The 17752-nt window shown below is 42.8% G+C and overlaps 1 protein-coding gene across 1 annotated transcript in view; it reads left to right on the forward strand.

Annotated features, from left to right (window-relative positions):
• abcb6a (ATP binding cassette subfamily B member 6 (LAN blood group) a) overlaps window positions 1-17752 on the forward strand; it is a 38874-nt gene that overhangs the window by 6817 nt on the left and 14305 nt on the right. The window contains exons 3-8 of the mRNA XM_088330420.1: window positions 950-1090; window positions 2082-2271; window positions 2355-2447; window positions 6666-6858; window positions 11600-11721; window positions 11807-11982. Coding sequence (XP_088186546.1) covers window positions 950-1090; window positions 2082-2271; window positions 2355-2447; window positions 6666-6858; window positions 11600-11721; window positions 11807-11982 — 915 coding nt within the window. The remainder of the gene's footprint in view (window positions 1-949; window positions 1091-2081; window positions 2272-2354; window positions 2448-6665; window positions 6859-11599; window positions 11722-11806; window positions 11983-17752) is intronic.

The following is a 17752-nucleotide window of genomic DNA, read 5'->3' on the forward strand; positions in this document are numbered from 1 at the left end:
CCAAATATCATTCGGAAGGTTAAAGTCTTGGGATTCAAGAAATGCCAAACATTTCTTTGTTTCCATTTTATTTTTTGCTGGCAACTGTGTGGACAGCAAAGTCAGAATTTTATTGTGCAGGGAAACTGGGTTCTTTACTGTGCATATGACAATAAACACTTTGAATTGAATTTAGTTTAAAAATGGTCTCATCCCTGAAACATCAAGATCGTTCTAAAACAAGATACAGGGAAAATATAAAGCCGCATAGCTCACCTAAGTTTTCTTGCAGCCATCACGTTCAATAATGATACGTAACCACGGTCTACTTACAACCGTGAGTGTATTAAATCCAGGAGAGTCAAATATTTACAAATACAGAATAGTAAAAAATGTTTTCTCTATGCCGTAGTGCAACCCAACGTGTGATTCATGTTCATCTTCTTCGGCCAATTGCAGGCTTTGTTTTGCCCCTTTAGCCTATGCCAGCCTGTAAATGATAAAAAGGATTTGCCCCCTTGACCTCCGAATAACTTTAGCCAATAGTGATCGATTCAAATGATGATTGACACATTGGTTAGCCAATGAAACGCCGGTATATAAATCCCAGCATACACCGCGAACTACTCGCGTTCGGGGGAAAATCTAGTCGGCGGCTGCTTGGATTAGTTGCAAGACTTTGCAACTTAATATTGAACCATATATAAGGCGCACTGTATTATAAGGCGCATGGTCAGCTTTTGAAAAAAATAAAGGCTTTTAGGTGCGCTTTATAGTGCGGAAAATACGGTACTGTATAAGTGATTTAAGGTTTAAATTTAATATTCTTGTCTGTTTTTATTCATATTTATGTTCCAAAAATATTCAGTTTAAGTGTGTTCAATAAATGTTTATCCCGGTTGGCCCGCGACCTTATGTGTTTTTTTAAGTTTGGCCCCTTGTGCAATTGACTTTGACATCCCTGTCTTAGGTGCAGTTCGGCTTGTGGCTGCTGCGCTATGTGGGCACAGGACTGCTCTTCTTTCTTGGCCTTAAAGCCCCAGGGTTGCCCAAGAAACCGTATATGCTGCTTATAAATGAAGATGAGCGCGATGTAGAGCAGAGCGGACAGGTGAGGAGAAATACAACAACATCAATGCTCCCTGTAATTTTCCAGGGGTCTGAGCATTCACACAAAGTCTGTGAGCAACGCTTGAAACAACAGTGAGCAACCATAATCCCAAGTGTGGCAAGATAATTAATTATCAAACATGTCCAAAACTTGACATCAAGTTACATTTTGCAAAATTATTCCTCTTTTGAATGAATTGACTCATGTACTATTGCATAGGTTGTACGGCCTACAAACGTCGTTTGTTCTTACAATTCTTTCACAAGATATCCATTTTTTATTTCCTGGTATATTTTGTCGCATAATATTAACATTTTTGGGGGCTTATTTAGTCGGTTGTAAGATACAGAACTCTACTTAATCTCATTTTTTAGTGGAAGTACAATGTTGGCAACAAGATTGACTTGATATAATTGGAAATTATTTGAATGCAACACAAACTTTTTCTTCTTTTTTCCGTGTTTTTTTCTACTTTTTTGTTACTATTTTCTTTTTGTTCTCCATTTACTTTTTACTACATTTCTTTCTTTTCTTTTTTCCGTGTTTTTTTCTAAATTTTTCCTTTTTTTTCTCTTCCCTTTGTTTCTTTTTTTCTCAGCTTTTCACTACTTTTTCATTTTGGTATTTTTTCTTTTTTGTTCTATTCCCCCCTTCCTTTATGTCATCGTGTGCATAATTTTACATAATATTTGGTCATGTTGGGATTAAAGAAGCAAAAACAACCCGAAGAGCCGTTTAGGACCCAAAAGAGCCGGTTCCTTTTAGTGAGCCGAGCCGAAGAAGCCGGTTCTCTTCTAACTTTACTCAACATAGTCCTACTTCGACTCGACTTCAAAATACCGCATTTAGGACACAACGTCAGGGGAACCCGTGTATTTTTACCTTCATGCACTGTAACTTTGACTTGCGCTGAGAATGTGCGGGCAGCTTAGCGGGAACACTTAACAACATTGTCTTTTTAATCGGAAATGATTCGGTTTTCTGGTTTCAGAGGCTCCTGGGCAGAGAAGAAGAGAACCAATCGACTTGGCAGGGGTTCTCGAAGAAGGTCAGGCTGCTGTTACCTTATATGTGGCCTCGGGGCAGCGTCTTCCTCCAGCTGCTTGTCCTTTTCTGTTTGGGGTTGCTGGGGGTGGAAAGGGCAGTCAATGTCTTTGTACCCATTTTCTATAAAAATATAGGCAAGTTTTGTAACGGAAGCGCAACATCTTTACTCGATGTCTTCATGTTTTTAATAATTGCATTTCTTTTTTCACTTTTACAGTGAATGAACTGACCGATGGCAGCAGCTGGAGTACTCTCACCAAAACCGTGTGCTCGTATGTCTTGCTTAAGTTCTTGCAAGGTGGAGGGGCAGGTATGTTACCTTTAAGTTTATTTAATGCACACGCCCATCAAGGGAAATGGGGCAATGAGTACGAGGCTCTGCATTGACACACCTATAATAAATGAGGGGTGGGATGATCTTTGAGCCGACTGGATCATTGTTTTTGACTGTGAGTCACATTAGCAAAGCAAAAACCAAAAATACAAGGTGGCCCTCATTTTTCATGGTTGTTGCGTTCTAAAAAGGTCTCGCGAAGTATAAATCTTTAATTATTTATATGTTTAATGCTCTATTATGGATTTAAACCAAGAGCAAACCCAATTCATAGCTCAAACATTTAAGAAATAAAAGTACAATAACTGGTAAATCGACTGCATTTATATAGCGCTTTAACCAGTCACTGAGGACCTTTGATGCACTTCACACAATACCCATTCACTCACACACCGATAGCGGTCAGCCATGCAAGGCGCCGACCTACATATCGGGGGTTCACATTCTTGCCCAACGACTATAACATTTAACTCTAAGGAACTGGGAATCGAACCTGCGACCACTTTGGTCCCAAGGTGACTGCTGTACCACGTTTTTTTTTTTTACCTCTCACGAAACTTTTTCACCATCATGTGGACGTTATGGAAAACTACATTGACTGTCCTGGGGGCGGCAACCTAAAAAATGGGAAAAAGACATTGGACCCCCCCAAAAAAAGGCTGGAGCAGCAAAAAAATAAAAGCCTTCATAAGGAGGAAATGTGTATATTATCCTTGAAAAACATAAAAAAAAAAACCATGTCCAGTTTGTGTTCTTACAAAAACCATATATTTTTCCATTATCAAACATTTTTGAAAAAGCGCCATGGAGCAACTAGTGAGCGCCACAGTTTAGCCCTCCGCCGCATTCCAGGTTCAATTCCCGTTGCATCAAATGTTATGCAATTGTGATCAGTCACGTCATTACTTTTTACATTTTTGTGCCATTCTGGCCCGTAATGTATTTTTAATTCCATGTACCCCTTTGTCCAGTACACCTTTTATTTATGAAAGCAATATCCAAAACACTTTTTTTGGGGTGTGCTTTATAGTGTGTAAATAACAAGATCACACAAGCTTGCAGGATAAATTGATGTATGAAATAGTCTTACACCCTGAGAGCCTGTTTTGAAAGCTTAAGGCTCTGCTTAATGCAGGCTAGCATCCCTTCCACAGCTAATTAGCAATTCCCTAACTGACTGGCTGTATTCACATATTCTAGATCAGGGACCAGGAACCTTTTTTCACTCAACGAGCCATGAAAGCTGTGTATATAAATATATATTTAGAATAGAATATACCTTTATTGTCATTGTTACAAAATGGGTTAACATATTGTGACAACGAAATTGGGCATGACACTCCAGTTTCACACATTCACAGTGAGGTAAAAAATCCAAGAAGGTAAAGGAACAGAGAAACATAAGGTTATAAAACAAGGAGGATAAGGTTATAGTTATAATTTACACAAGAAATGTCTGCATGTAGGATGTTACATACAGTTTGGTATTGTAAGGGTTTGTGCAATATGCATTTGGTGCAAAAAATAGTAATCATAGTGCAAAAAAATAGTCAACATTGTGCAAGGTGAGCAGTAAACATAGTGCATTCAACATTTGTTAGGTTCATGTCCCCAACATTTTTAATAAAACGCTCTGCAATATAGGACAAAGAGAATCGGTTCTTTATAATTAGTTACTTTATTAATCATCATATTGAGAGCCCCGGAGATCGAGCTGTTAGGAATCTCCTCGCTTGCTCGCTAGCTGGGCTCTGAAAAAATCTCCGAATCTCCTTCTTTTTATTATGTTTTTTGCCCTGTAATACATGCCTCTTTACTGAGGGGCGGGGATTCTATCTAACAAAGGAGACTGTATTCTAACTTTTGCTACGTAGAATTAATCAGTCTTCTTTGGAAAGCCTGGTTTCCGGCCGATGATGGAAGGTTTCCTTTTGTCCTGGGTAAGACTTCATTTCCTTCTTCTCACGGCTCTTTGGTGAAAAACAATCTTGAGTTATGGCATGAAGAGGTCATTCTAGGTCAGGGTACATCCGTTGGTATGTGAGAACAAAACACAGTCTGTATATCAAAACACAACTCATGGCCTTGGAAAGTAGTTTACAGGCTGAGAACTCTTCAAAATGGCTGAGAACACATATAACATATTAAATGTCAACTGTAGGATAAATATAATTATACAATCCTAACAACATTGTGCAAGAAACATAGACATGAGTACCATTTACGTTCGTATGAGGTAGTGTTTTTGCAAGAGTTTTTCAGTTTTTTGTGCGGTGTGTGTTTAGGGTGGTAATGGCTCTGGGGAAGAAACTGTCTTAGCGGTGTGTGTGTGTGTGTGTATATGCATACGTATATATATCTATCTTCCCTGGTCATATCCCTCGAAAGCAAAAAAACACAGTCACAAAAATAAAGAAAATAAAAAAGGGGAAAAAGGAGCAAAAACACACATTTTTGGACCATGGCCAAACCCGAATGCGTAAACACCCAAACAAGTTAAGCACCTCTGCACCCAAGTCGGTCATGCTTTCGTCCCTCCAGATGAAACAGGACACAAGAAAGCGCCCGTGTCACTCTGGTCAGGGTGACACAACACACTCTTCTGTTCAACAGCAGGGACAGACAGCTTTCGCTGGTTTACCCTTGCCGCGTCATACGGGTGCCCTGCCCGTCCCTTAGAACACTTTTTAATACCTGTCCACTCATTCCTATCACCAACAAGAGCTCTAGCTTCCACTATAAAGACCTCTTTCCTGCAGTGGACTCATAACACCATCCATCCACGTCAATCGCGGCCTTCCTCTTGGTCTCCTTCCATTTACTTCTGCTCCGCAGATCCTTTTCAACATTCACCCCTCATCCATTCTCTCGATGTGTCCAAACCAACCGAGTACTCTCTTATCCACACACATGCTCAGTTCCACTACTACTCCAGTTCTGGCTCTCACAATTTCATTTCTCAATCTATCCAATTCTGTCACTCCTAACATACTCCTCAAACACTTCATCTCAAAAACATTTATATATGTACACAGCTAAACTCACTCTCTAGACAAAAGCAAATTTTTCAGCGCATTTTATTTCACTTGATGTTTGATGATTTGATCAAATTTATGAAATAATAATAATGCCATAGCCTGTGTCCCGTTGTTGAAGATAAGACCAAATTGTTGAATCGTCTCATACGTGTTCAAAGAAATGCAGGACTCAAAATGACGTAAGAGGGAGTTCTTGTTATTGATACACAATTTCAACAAGAGACTCAGCGAATCAAAGATATGCGTGTGTCTTTATAGTTTTCAACATAGCTCGTGTATCCGGTTTGGCCCCGTCCCTTTTCACGCCTGAAGGCGTACATGCCCAGGGTTCCGTCCTTATTTGGAAGTCTTTTTAAGTTTATGCCAGTTTATGTCACCTTGCCCTTTGCCGTTATCTCTTGTCCTCCCTTGAGGAGGATTGTTTATACTAATTCGTCCGCCGAGACCTTCGCGAGATGTAAACAACATTTCTCCCAACTGTAAGCAAGTCTTTCTACATTTCTTTCTAAATGTATGCAAATCTATTCTACAAATGCTAGTTTATTTTCTACAACACCGTATCAATATAGTAAATATACCACAAAAAATATGTCTCCCTCCCACAGTTAGTTAAGTGTTGAGTCTTTTTGCCCCAAATAATGGTTTCAAGGTTCTTTGGTGAAGGTAACTCAAAATAATGCAAACAAGTATGGCAGACGGCGCTGGGTGAGAGACAGAAGGAAGTGTGCAAAGCTCTGGCCGTCCCCACCACTCACCCAATCGAACTGCTCCGAGTGCTTTGCTGGCATTTTTGGTTGTTTACAGTTTGTTCTGTGTCATCGTTAAGTACCTCGACAGTGAACATATATTGTTTAATAAGCCTTCAATGGTCATGACGTTGTATCGGGCTAATGGTGTAATACAATTGGCTTCGCTCAAGCTTCAAATGGAAGAACACATTCAAAATTTGCATCGCTTCAATTTCGTCTCCAAGGTAGATGGACTCGTTAAAAAGCCATGTGTGGCTTGCGGGCCGAAGGTTCCCAACCCTTGTTCGATATCATTTGCGCAAAAAGTGATAAAGTTCAGCTTATGTAAATTTGCTTACAGAACATTCGTTGCCATCCATCTCAGAGAAGGCTGTATTATCCCAAGTTACTCCAGTATTCTCTTGCAGGAGCTTCTGGTTTCGTCAGCAACCTGCGCTCATTCCTGTGGATTCGAGTGCAGCAGTTCACCAACAGAGTGGTGCAAGTGCAACTGTTTGCCCACCTGCACGCCCTCTCGCTCCGCTGGCACGTGAGCCGTAAAACGGGTGACGTGCTGAGAAGCATTGACCGTGGCACCTCGTCCATCAACAACTTGCTCAGGTATTTGTTTTAAGTCAAGTCATGTTTATTTGTGACGCCCTTGATCACAAAGAGTCTCAAAGGGCTGCACAGATTATGGCAAACTACAGACTATTATGACGCCATCCCCTGATTTAAAACCTACATGAGGGAAAATAATACACAGATATTGTCAACATAAAATCTAGGTTATTCATATGCTATAGAATATAAGTATGTTTTAAGCTTAGATTTAAACATTTCCACTGAGATTGCAGATCGAATCTCAGGGGCTGAGCATTCCACAGCACTGGGAACACTCTCGTACCTGCGAATTTCTTCTTGGCTCTTGGGATCACTGGTAAACAAGCATTTTCAGAGTGAAGGCTGAAGGCAGAGTGAAGACCGGAACATAGGGGGAAATTCAATCTGAAAGATATGAGGGAGCAAGTCCATGCATGATTTTGTATACTACCAACAGAACCTTACAATCACATCTTAAGCTTACAGGGAGCCAATGCAGGATAGCCAAAATCGGGGTCAATTGCAAAGTGATATTCCCTAAAAACCCCAAATTGGCCTCAAATTTGAAAGTGCACCCTAAAATCTGTTGTCAGGCTTCATGATATTGAGGAATAAAAATATTTTAAAAAATAAAATAAAAAAACGTGCCTGTTTTACCAAAAAGTAACTCTAATGGATTATTGGAGCGGTGTATTGACGCACAGTCTTGCTTCAAAATAAAGCAGCTGTTGACAATCTTACTATTCTCAAGTCGATCATTTTTTGTAGTTTGAATTTGAAAAAGCGGTAAAAATAAAATTGTGAGCCGTTTTTAGGGGAGAAATGCGCGTAAAGCGGTAATGTTGGTGAGTATGGTTATCTTTCAATAATAAGAGCAAAAATAAATATGATACAGTGCGGTGTGATTAATTTTAAACATTTTTAATCATAAAAGATTTGAATAAGTAAATGCAATGTATAAATAGGAGTAGCATGGGGCATGAATGCATTGGGCATAAATGCATTCATGCATTATTCTTTATATTAAAAAAATGCTTCAAACATATTTAAAGGATAATAATAGCAATAATAATATACAAAAGTCATTCCTTTTAGATCCTGCTTTGGTGCTATGCAACTTACACGGCAAGTAAAGTCATGTTGTATAGCCCTTAATTACAAAGAGTCTCAAAGGGCTGCACAGATCAAAGACTATTGCAAACCATACACTGTTATGACACCATCCCATCATCTAAAACCTACATGAGGGCAAATGATACACAGATATTCTCATCTCATCTCATTAGCCGTATCGCTTATCCTCATTAGGGTCGCGGGGGGGCTGGAGCCCATCCCAGCCATCTCCGGGCAGTGGGCAGGGGACACCCTCGACTGGTTGCCAGCCAATCGCAGGGCACACAGGGACAGACAACTCATTCGCTCATTCACACCTAGGGACAATTTGGACCAGCCAATTCACCTGAAATGCATGTTTTGGGAATGTGGGAGGAAACCGGAGTGCCCGGAGGAAACCCACGCAAGCACGGGGAGAACATACAAACTCTGCACAGGAAGTCTGGAGCTGGATTTGAACCCACGCAGGAGGTTCCCATGACATGAACTGTGCCGCACAAGCGCTAACCACTGCGCCGCCGTGCTGCCTACACAGATATTGTCAACATAAAATATAGGTTATTCATATGCTATAGAATAGAAGTGTGTTTTAAGCTTGGATTTAAACATTTCCACTGAGGTTGCAGATCGAATCTCAGGTGGGAGAGCATTCCACAGCACAGGGTCCCGAATGGAGAACGCTCTCGAACCTGCCGATTTCTTCTTGGCTCTTGGGATCACTAATAGACCAGCGTTTTCAGAGCGAAGGCTCCGAACCGGAACATAGGGGGAAATTAAATCTGAAAGACATGAGGGAACAAGTCCATGCATACTACCAACTGAACCTTAAAATCATATCTTAAGTTAATAGGGAGCCAATGCAGCTTCGCTAAAATCGGGGTCACGTGATCAAACTTTTTTGTCTCAGTTAAAAGCCTCACTGCAGCATTTTGTACCAGCTGAAGGCTCTTGATTTTGGACTTCGGGAATCCGGAGAGTAGTGCGTTACAGTAATCGACACGGGAAGTAAGAAACGCGTGAATTATAATCTCCGCATCTGACTGGGACAGTGTAAGGTATATTACATTGAGTTATTTGTAATTTTCTCAGTTACTCACGTTACAAATGGCTCTGATGGAATATACTTGCTTTCATACTGTTGTTTATTCTCTGTTCTCTATTTTTCTACTCTTTTAAATAATTCTGTTTTAAAACACGCATACTTTCAGTCTTTATTTTGAAGGGTACAGGAAACTCATCATGGTATGTTTTTACAACTGCTTGACTTCTTCTAATAAAAAGAATCGCGTCACCGGGCCACGGTGAGAAAGAGGAGTCATTCAGAGGAGTGGGTCCGTTTTTCTCCCCGCGGTAACTGGGGGCCTCCTGTTGATATCAAATCTGCATCTTCCTTGACTCTCATATCAGCCAGAGATTAATATCCCAAATTAATCCGACAGACAGCATATGGCACTGCACTGTTCAGTCTCTGACCTAAAAGTGCTGTTATTGTTTCACAAACTTTAATTAGCGGTAAAAGGGTTGTGCACCCCTGTTGAGGCGCGAAACCATTTCTGGGTGGCATTTCCCCTTTTTGGCCGGGTCATTTGTGAGCATGGAAAACCCAAAGGTTAATGCTGCATTCCAGAAAATTGGGAAGTCTGCTTTATCTTATTTGGATGGTACCAGATAACAAACTCAAAGCATTCCAAGTTAAGTGGGAAGTCGTAGTTGTCCAACCCCCGACCAGAAAAAGTCCTTGTTGCAAAGTCGGAGAAAGATTTGTACCCTGGCTTTGCAACCTAGACCTCCATCTTCCACTTTTCTGGAACGCAATATAAGAGTCTAGATGAAGACCAAAATCCTGAAATGGTGTTGATATTCGATGTCGTCTTGGCCTGGGAGAGGGAAATATCTTTGCGGGATAAATGCTGAGCCAACAAAACCGAATATGCTGGGTCAGCTTTTTGGGGACATTTTTTACATCTAGGGCAGAGGGGTCAAACTCATTTTAACTCTGGGGGGCCACACAATAAAACAAACATTCTGTCGGGGGCCGGACTAGTAGATTAATGAGAAAGAAAAAGAGAGATAAAGAAATGAGAGAAAGAGGGAGGAAAAAGGAGAGAGGGTGGGACAAAGAAAGAAAAAAAGGGAGAGAGCGTGAGAAACAAGAGAAGTCGTGAGAGAGGGGGAAAGAAAGGGAGAGTATGAAAGAAATCCAAAGAAAAATAGAAATACAGAAGGGGAGAAAAGAAAGCGCGAAGGGTAGGAAGAGAGAAAGGGAGACAAAGGCAAAAAAGAAGTTAGAGCAAAATAAGTGAGAGAGAGAGAGAGAGAGAGAGAGAGAGAGAGAATACAAATACAGTGTCTTTGTGAGAGGCACCTGGCTTTGGCAACATCAAGTGGACATATTTCAACCTCAGCTTATTTTTCTCTTGTGCTTCTCTGAGTGTTGTCTCGCGGGCCGGATTCAATCCCTTAGCCGGCCGCCTGTTTGACACCTGTGATCTAGGGTAACTTACCTAACCGCCTGTGAAAGATGGTGGTCATATCTAAACTCCTTCCCCCTTTTCTTACGTGGACACACACAAAAACAGACAAACAAACTGATATATATGTCAAGAACCGGATCAGGACCCAAAAGTGTGACGTTTCTCACACGACGTTTTATTTTACGGGAAATGGGGAGTCATGCACGTTAGGCAGCAGTCTGGCGTGAAATGATAGGAAGCCAGAGGCCGACGAGATCGATACCAATTGCACGAGCAGATATCGGACAGATGGGGTCGATACCGGACAGGATAGATATCAAAACAGGATAACAAAAATAAACAGGACAAACTAGACGGGAACGAAACTGGAAACCGATATTAAATAGGACAAAATAAACGGGAACCATACCGGACAGAAATACCAACAGGAAACGGGACCGAGTCAAAACCCACGTCTTTTGGGGTGAGTTTCGTTGACGTACTGACAAAGGAAGAGTGAGGGCACTGAGCTTAAATAGACTGAAAGCCAATCTGTCAACGAGCCGCAGCTGGCGCCACACGGGCGGGGCCAATTGGGCGCCATGGCAACCGTGACACTATCAGGGATGTGATCTTTTTTTTTCCGACTATAGTCGGAATTCCGACTTTTTCACTTTCACTTTTTCACTTGCGTAGCAAACAAATTAAAAATCCGACTGTCTCACTCTTACCTTTGTTGCTCTGGCGCACCCTGGCGGCCTTTAGATAAATTGGATGCATCGTTGCACAAGCTGCAGGGTCTGAACTGCATTTGAACCGACCTTGCAGTATTTTCAAAAATAATCAGTTGTGCGGGCAAATTATTTTGTTATTTAAATCTCCTAAAGATGTTACTTAAATGATTAATTTAAACATGGTTTTGGACAAGTAAATTGCTTAAAACCCAGGAGCTTCAAGGGGGCATTTATACTTCTTTTTTCCTTGTGTGGTTTGCTGAATTATTATTTATTTGGATCAATCATGTTTTTGTTTAAAAAATAATGACACATTTGTCAAGGGTAAAAACATTTTGTATGTACGTGTTATACATAATTCTATTAAATGACATCATCATTGTGACCACTGATTGGGTTTTTGAGTCTTGTGCAAATGCAATGAAAATATATTTACAAAAACTTGTCTTTTTCCCACAGCTATATTGTGTTCAGCATCCTGCCAACAATCGCCGACATCGTGATAGCCATTATTTTCTTCATCACTAATTTCAACGCATGGTTCGGATTCATTATCTTTGTGTGCATGACCCTCTACCTCAGTAAGTAATACACAATTTCCGTGTGGGAATCCCCATTTTTTGTCACAGCTATAACGCCAATGAAAAATATTTTTTTGTCTCCTAGCTTTGACCATCATTATCACAGAGTGGAGGACCAAATACAGACGGGACATGAATCAGCAGGACAATGCTGCAAAATCTAAAGCGGTGGACTCCCTGCTTAACTTTGAAACTGTGAAGTATTACAATGCAGAGAATTATGAAGTCGGACGCTTTGAAGACGCCATCTTGAAATACCAGGTGTGTGACGTGCCAAATATGCTATTGGTGTCTGTTTTGCACACTCTCATTCAATACTGTTCTATTATCTAGATCAGGGGTCTCCAACGCAGTGTTCTCGTTTGCCCGCGTCCCTGTGTCCCTGGGACGCAACGTTTTTGACACCAAATAGTCATTATTACCCGATTACTTTTTTTTTTTTAAAACAAAGATTTACCGCACTCCAAACTTTTTGTCAGGCAGATCCGCCATTGTTGTTTTGGTCTCGCGCAAACGAGATCTCGTTGCTTTCGAGATGACGTCATTATTGTGACGGTTGTCGAGTGAAAGAGAAGTATGCCTCCGAAAAAACGGTTGGTATTAGGTGTAAATCAACAAAAAGTTGGTCATTTCTTCAGTGTCGGTAATAAGTCGAAACATAACCCAGAAAGAGGTAACAACGGCAATAATTCCAGCACGAAAAAACGGCGGAGAGATTGTTCAGAAGAACGCGAAGGCAAGGAAAACATGTGTTTTGAAGCGAACGATTTGACGAAAGAAAATAAACAAAAGAATACTCCGAGCAAGAAAAGGACTTTTCTGCCAAAATGGACTAAATTATATTCCTGGTGACGCTATGACGAGGATGATAATGGATTGGACCTTGAGAAGGCATTACAACTATGGCGGGACAGCAAACCACAAAGAATATATGAACTGAAAAATCTGAAGTGATAACTGCTTTGTATTACCAATTAACTGTGATGATTAAAACTGAATAAAAATATAAATAATATAATTATTTCAGCAATAATATTTTGTATAATGTACTATATTGTTGTGAACTGAAAAATCTTGAAGTGATAAGTGATTTGTATTACCAATAAACTGTGATGATTAAAACTAAATGAATATATATATAGATTTATATTATATATTTGTCGCCGATAACACTAAATTTTGGGGACCCATAGATCTCTGTTGGGACCCATAGATTTTTGAGCATGCGAGTCCCTGCCATCACTTTTCACAGCTAAAATGAACACTGCCAACGTTGTGCCCACAGCCTGCGGAAGGGTTCTAAAAATAGCTCAAGTGATGGGCCGTTGTGATTTTCAAGGAAATTTGATGTCTAACTGCTCTGGTGTTTCAGTGGTTGACTGAGCCTGTTTTAACTCAACGTCTCATAAATCTAACCTGATGAAATCATAGTACTTGCTTGCTTGCTTGGGGTTGTCCATCGATACGATGATGACCATCTTCTTTTAATTGTGAGTCTGCTGATGTTTGAAGAGTCCGATCCTGGATCCACAGATGCGGTTACAGACAGAGCATGTGAAGGGGGTGCTGGGGGGAGCAGGGGTGGCCTGGCGAGCATGTCTCTTTGCACGCTTTGCTGCACGGTGTTGCATGCGCTGTTCCTCCATGTAATCCACTCCATGTGAGCAGTGGGAGCGCCAGAGGTCTCGGCAGGAAGCAAGTTCCTCCAGTGAGGAGGGGTTTATCCGACATCTCTTCAGGATGTTCTTCATTTGGTCTTTGAACCGCTTCTTCTGCCCACCAGCACTGCGTTGGCCTAGATGTAACTGACCATAGAGGATACGGCGTGGCAGTCTGTGGCTGGGCATTCGAACAACATGCCCCAGCCACCTAAGTTGGCGTTGGGCCATAATGGATTCCACGCTGCAGCTGCCTGCCCTCTCCAACACCTCTGTGTGCGGCACTCTGTCCCTCCATGTGATGCCAAGGATCTTCTGAAGACATCTTACATGGAAGGTCTCGAGGCTCTTCAGATGGCGGCTGTAGATAGTCCATGCCTCACATCCATACAGTAATGTCGTGATACATACAGCTCTGTAGACCAGCATTTTGGTGTGGAGTCTAAGGTTGTTGTTTTGAAAGACCCTTATCCTTAGTCGACCGAAAGATGCTGATGCTTGCTTGAGGCGGCTCTGGATCTCATCATCCAATGAGCAGGTGTTAGACACTATGCTCCCCAGATATTTAAAGGTGGGCACCATGAGCAGGTGTTGCCCTGCTGCTGTGAGGGTTATTGGGTTTGGTAAGAGGTCAGCACTGGACTGACAGAGTACCTCTGTCTTCTGGGTGTTGATCGTCAGTCCCATTCTGGTGTATGCAGTTACAGCTGCCGAGAGAATGTTTTGCAGAGCCTCCGGTGTATGGGCAACCAGGGCACAGTCATCAGCATACTGTAGCTCAATGATGGTCTCTGAAGTCAGTTTGGTAGTTGCCTGTAGCCTCCTGATGTTAAACAGGTTACCATCAGCCCTGAAGTTGATGGTAACTCCAGCCTGCTCCTCCATCCTTCTACGTAGCAGTGTTGTAACACAGACGAGGAAGATGTTGAAGAGAACTGGAGCCAGCACACAGCCTTGCCTCACTCCAGTTTCGACGCCAAAGGGCTCTGAGCTGTGTCTTCCAACTACCACTCTGGCCGTCATCCCTGAATGGAACTGTGCAAGAATGGTGAGAAACTTGGGTGGACACCCAAATCTCTTCAGGACTTGCCACAGTAGGTCCCTGTTCACTGTGTCAAATGCCTTTGAAAGATCGACAAAGGCGATGAACAAGTCCTTGTGCTGCTCCCGGCATTTCTCTTGGAGCTGACGTGTCACAAAGATCATGTCGACTGTTCCCCTGTCCTTTCGAAAACCACACTGTGACTCTGGGATGACGCGTTCCGATATTTTGGAGATGAGTCTGCGGAGCATGACCTTGGCAAGGACCTTTCCAGCAGTGGCCAACAAAGAGATACCCCTACTGTTGGAGCAGATGGATTTATCTCCTTTATTCTTAAAGTTGGTCACAATGTTCGCATCTTTCCACAGTTGCGGGACACACTCTCGTCTCCACACCTCTGAAATATATTGAAACAGTGTCCGTGTACAGAGGTAGCCTCCTACCTTGAGAAGTTCAGCTGGGATGTTGTCAGGTCCAGGGGATTTATTGTTTTTCAGGGTTTTGACTGCATGCAGGATTTCATTGAAAGTTGGCGGGAGGTCGAGGTCTGGCAATGTAGGATGTTCAGGGAGCTCTGAAAGGACAGTTGGGTCCACTGGGGTGGGCTGGTTGAGCAGGGTGTTGAAATGCTCAGCCCACCGCTCCACTATCATAGCCTGATCCTTGATTAGAGATGTTCCATCAGCAGATCTAACAGGTGCCAGTGAGCAGTGTCTGGGGCCATAGATGGTTTTTACTGCATCATAGAAACTGTGCATATCGCTTCTATCAGCGTGAGACTGGATTTCATTGGCTTTTGAGATCCACCACTCATTTTGCAGTTTTCTGAGAGTTCTCTGGGCCTCGGAACGAAGGGCTTGCCATAGCTTTTTATGGAATTGAGATTGTGGGTTGTTCAGGGTGGCTCTGTGTGCCTTGTGCATTCTGTCCAGGAGGGTTGAGATCTCTCCGGCATTCTGGTCAAACCAGTCCTGGTGTTTTTTAGTTTTAAAACCAACGGTTTGGGCTGCAGTGTCAAAGAGGGTGGTAGATATATAGGTCCACTTCTCATCCATCCCAGCCTCTGACATGACCAGCTGCTCAATGTTTGCCAGCCTCTCAGCTAGAGAGCAACGGAAGTTGTCAAGGGTGTCGCTACTGGAGAGTTTGGCACAGTTGAGTGTCTTCCTCTTTGAACCACCATGACGTGCTAGGGGCCGGACATGCATTCTGACCTTTGTCAGAATCATGCGGTGGTCGGTCCAACAGTCTGCCCCACGCATAGCTCTTGTAATGAGCACGTCCTTCAGGTCAGCCCTCCTCACGATCGCGTAGTCAATCAGATGCCAGTGTTTGGACCTGGGATGCATCCAGGATGCCTTATATTTATTCTTTTGTTGGAAGATGGTGTTTGTGATGGTAAGGTTATGTTCCGCGCACAGACTAAGAAGTCTCATGCCATTGGAATTAACTTTTCCAATGCCATGGGCACCAATCACACCATCCCAGTTTTGCAAGTTCTTTCCGACTCTTGCATTGAAATCACCAAGCAGCATGATTTTGTCATTCCTCGGGATGTGACTGAGTATGTCATCGAGTGCCTGGTAGAAGCGATCCTTCTCTTCATCATTCGATGGCAGTGTTGGTGCATAGGCACTAACTAATGTGACATGTCTGCATTTTGCAAGTGGGATGCGAAGAGTCATTAGTCTTTCACTGACACCCACTGGTGACTCTGTGAGCTTCAGCAGTAGAGTGTTCTTAATTGCAAAACCAACTCCGTGAAGATGGTGTCCGCCCATGGGGTATCCCTTCCAAAAGAATGTATAACCCTCCCCCTCTTCATTGAGTGAGCCTTCCTCAAGGAGTCTGGTCTCGCTGAGCGCTGCCACATCCACATTATATCGCTTCAGCTCGTTGGCAATGAGTGCTGTTCTGCGCTGTGGTCTGTCCAGACTGGTATCCAGGAGTGTCCTTATGTTCCATGCTGCAATTCTAAATGCTATTGTTTTTCGACCGCATAGTGGAATGTCCCGACAGGCGCGGTTTCCTGTCCGGGTACTGTGCTGAGTGGGCAATCTTTAGGCCACCTTTTCTAGGCCTTTCCCCAATTGGGGTGAGCAGTGCGGCCACTAAATAGTGCTGCTCAGACGCACAGGGGTCTGCCGGAAACAGCTGCCACTCAATCCCAGCTGCTAACGACCCTTGCCCTGTGCCGCTGACGTGCAGAGGTCCAGCTAAGAGCTTCCAGCTCATTCAAACCTGCTCCCGTCACTGGTTACTCCATCGCCGCCAGACTTTTGTGGTCGGGGACTCAGGTAAAAGAAGATACCTGCGCAATGATGGTTTTTAAAGTGGCGTAAGGGGTGCGCTTTCCCCAACGCCACTATCTTGATTGTAGAGAAGATGGATCCAGTGGCAAGGGAGACCCTAGACGACCGGCATCTTCCCACAACTGCAGGCGGCTGCCGGAATCCAGGTCTGTGGGAAACCGCCTCAAAGCGTGCCGCCACCAGCTTTTGGGATCACTCTTAGTCTGGACTCTACCCTTCGACCTGTTCGGCTTGGGTAACCCTGCCAGGAGTACGAGACTCCCGCCGACATAGCTCTAGGGGTCATTGAGACGCACAAAGTGCCCCACCACGATAAGGTGGTGATCCGTCGGGGCACAATCATAGTAACAACATAATAATAACATGTCATTTTAGAAATGCATATCAAACTGGTAGCCCTTCGTGCCAATGAGAAACAAAAAAGTAGCTGTCCGTTTCGAAAAGGTTGGTGATCCCTGATCTAGATATTGTATACTCATGTCAAATTTATGGTGCGTGGGCTGGCCCATTGAATGACCTGTCATAATTTTCTGAGTATGTTAAAAAAAAAAAAATTGAGTCTTTAGGTCAGGGGTGTCAAACAGGCGGCCCGCGGGTCTGATCAGGCGCGGCTGTCGTGTGAGACGAACTTGCCAGGCAGAAGAAATCTGATCAGATATCTGATACTCTCCGTATCGGGTGACGGTGTTTGAAATTGCTTAACTTGTTAGAAAGCCAAGAAAATGAGAAATTTGCGTAATGTTCTGTACTTGAGAATGTCCTTTCAATCGACATATTTGCATATGGTTAGAACATTATTTTATCAATACATAGCCTCGAATGTTTTAATTACATTCAAAACTTCATGATATCAGATTTCATTATGGTACATGGTGAATTAGTACGACTGGGGGGGACGCAGTCGTTCCATCCATTTCAAAGTTCTGAGTTACTTGAAACAATGAATGGGGAAGTCATTTTTGTGCTGGGCTTATTTGCTCTACATTACCTCATGTAAATTATCCCACCAGTGCTAAGAG

The sequence above is a fragment of the Urocampus carinirostris genome, chromosome 3 (assembly GCF_059441175.1).
Source record: "Urocampus carinirostris isolate Australia breed hairy pipefish chromosome 3, RoL_Ucar_1.0, whole genome shotgun sequence".
NCBI lineage: Eukaryota > Metazoa > Chordata > Actinopteri > Syngnathiformes > Syngnathidae > Urocampus > Urocampus carinirostris.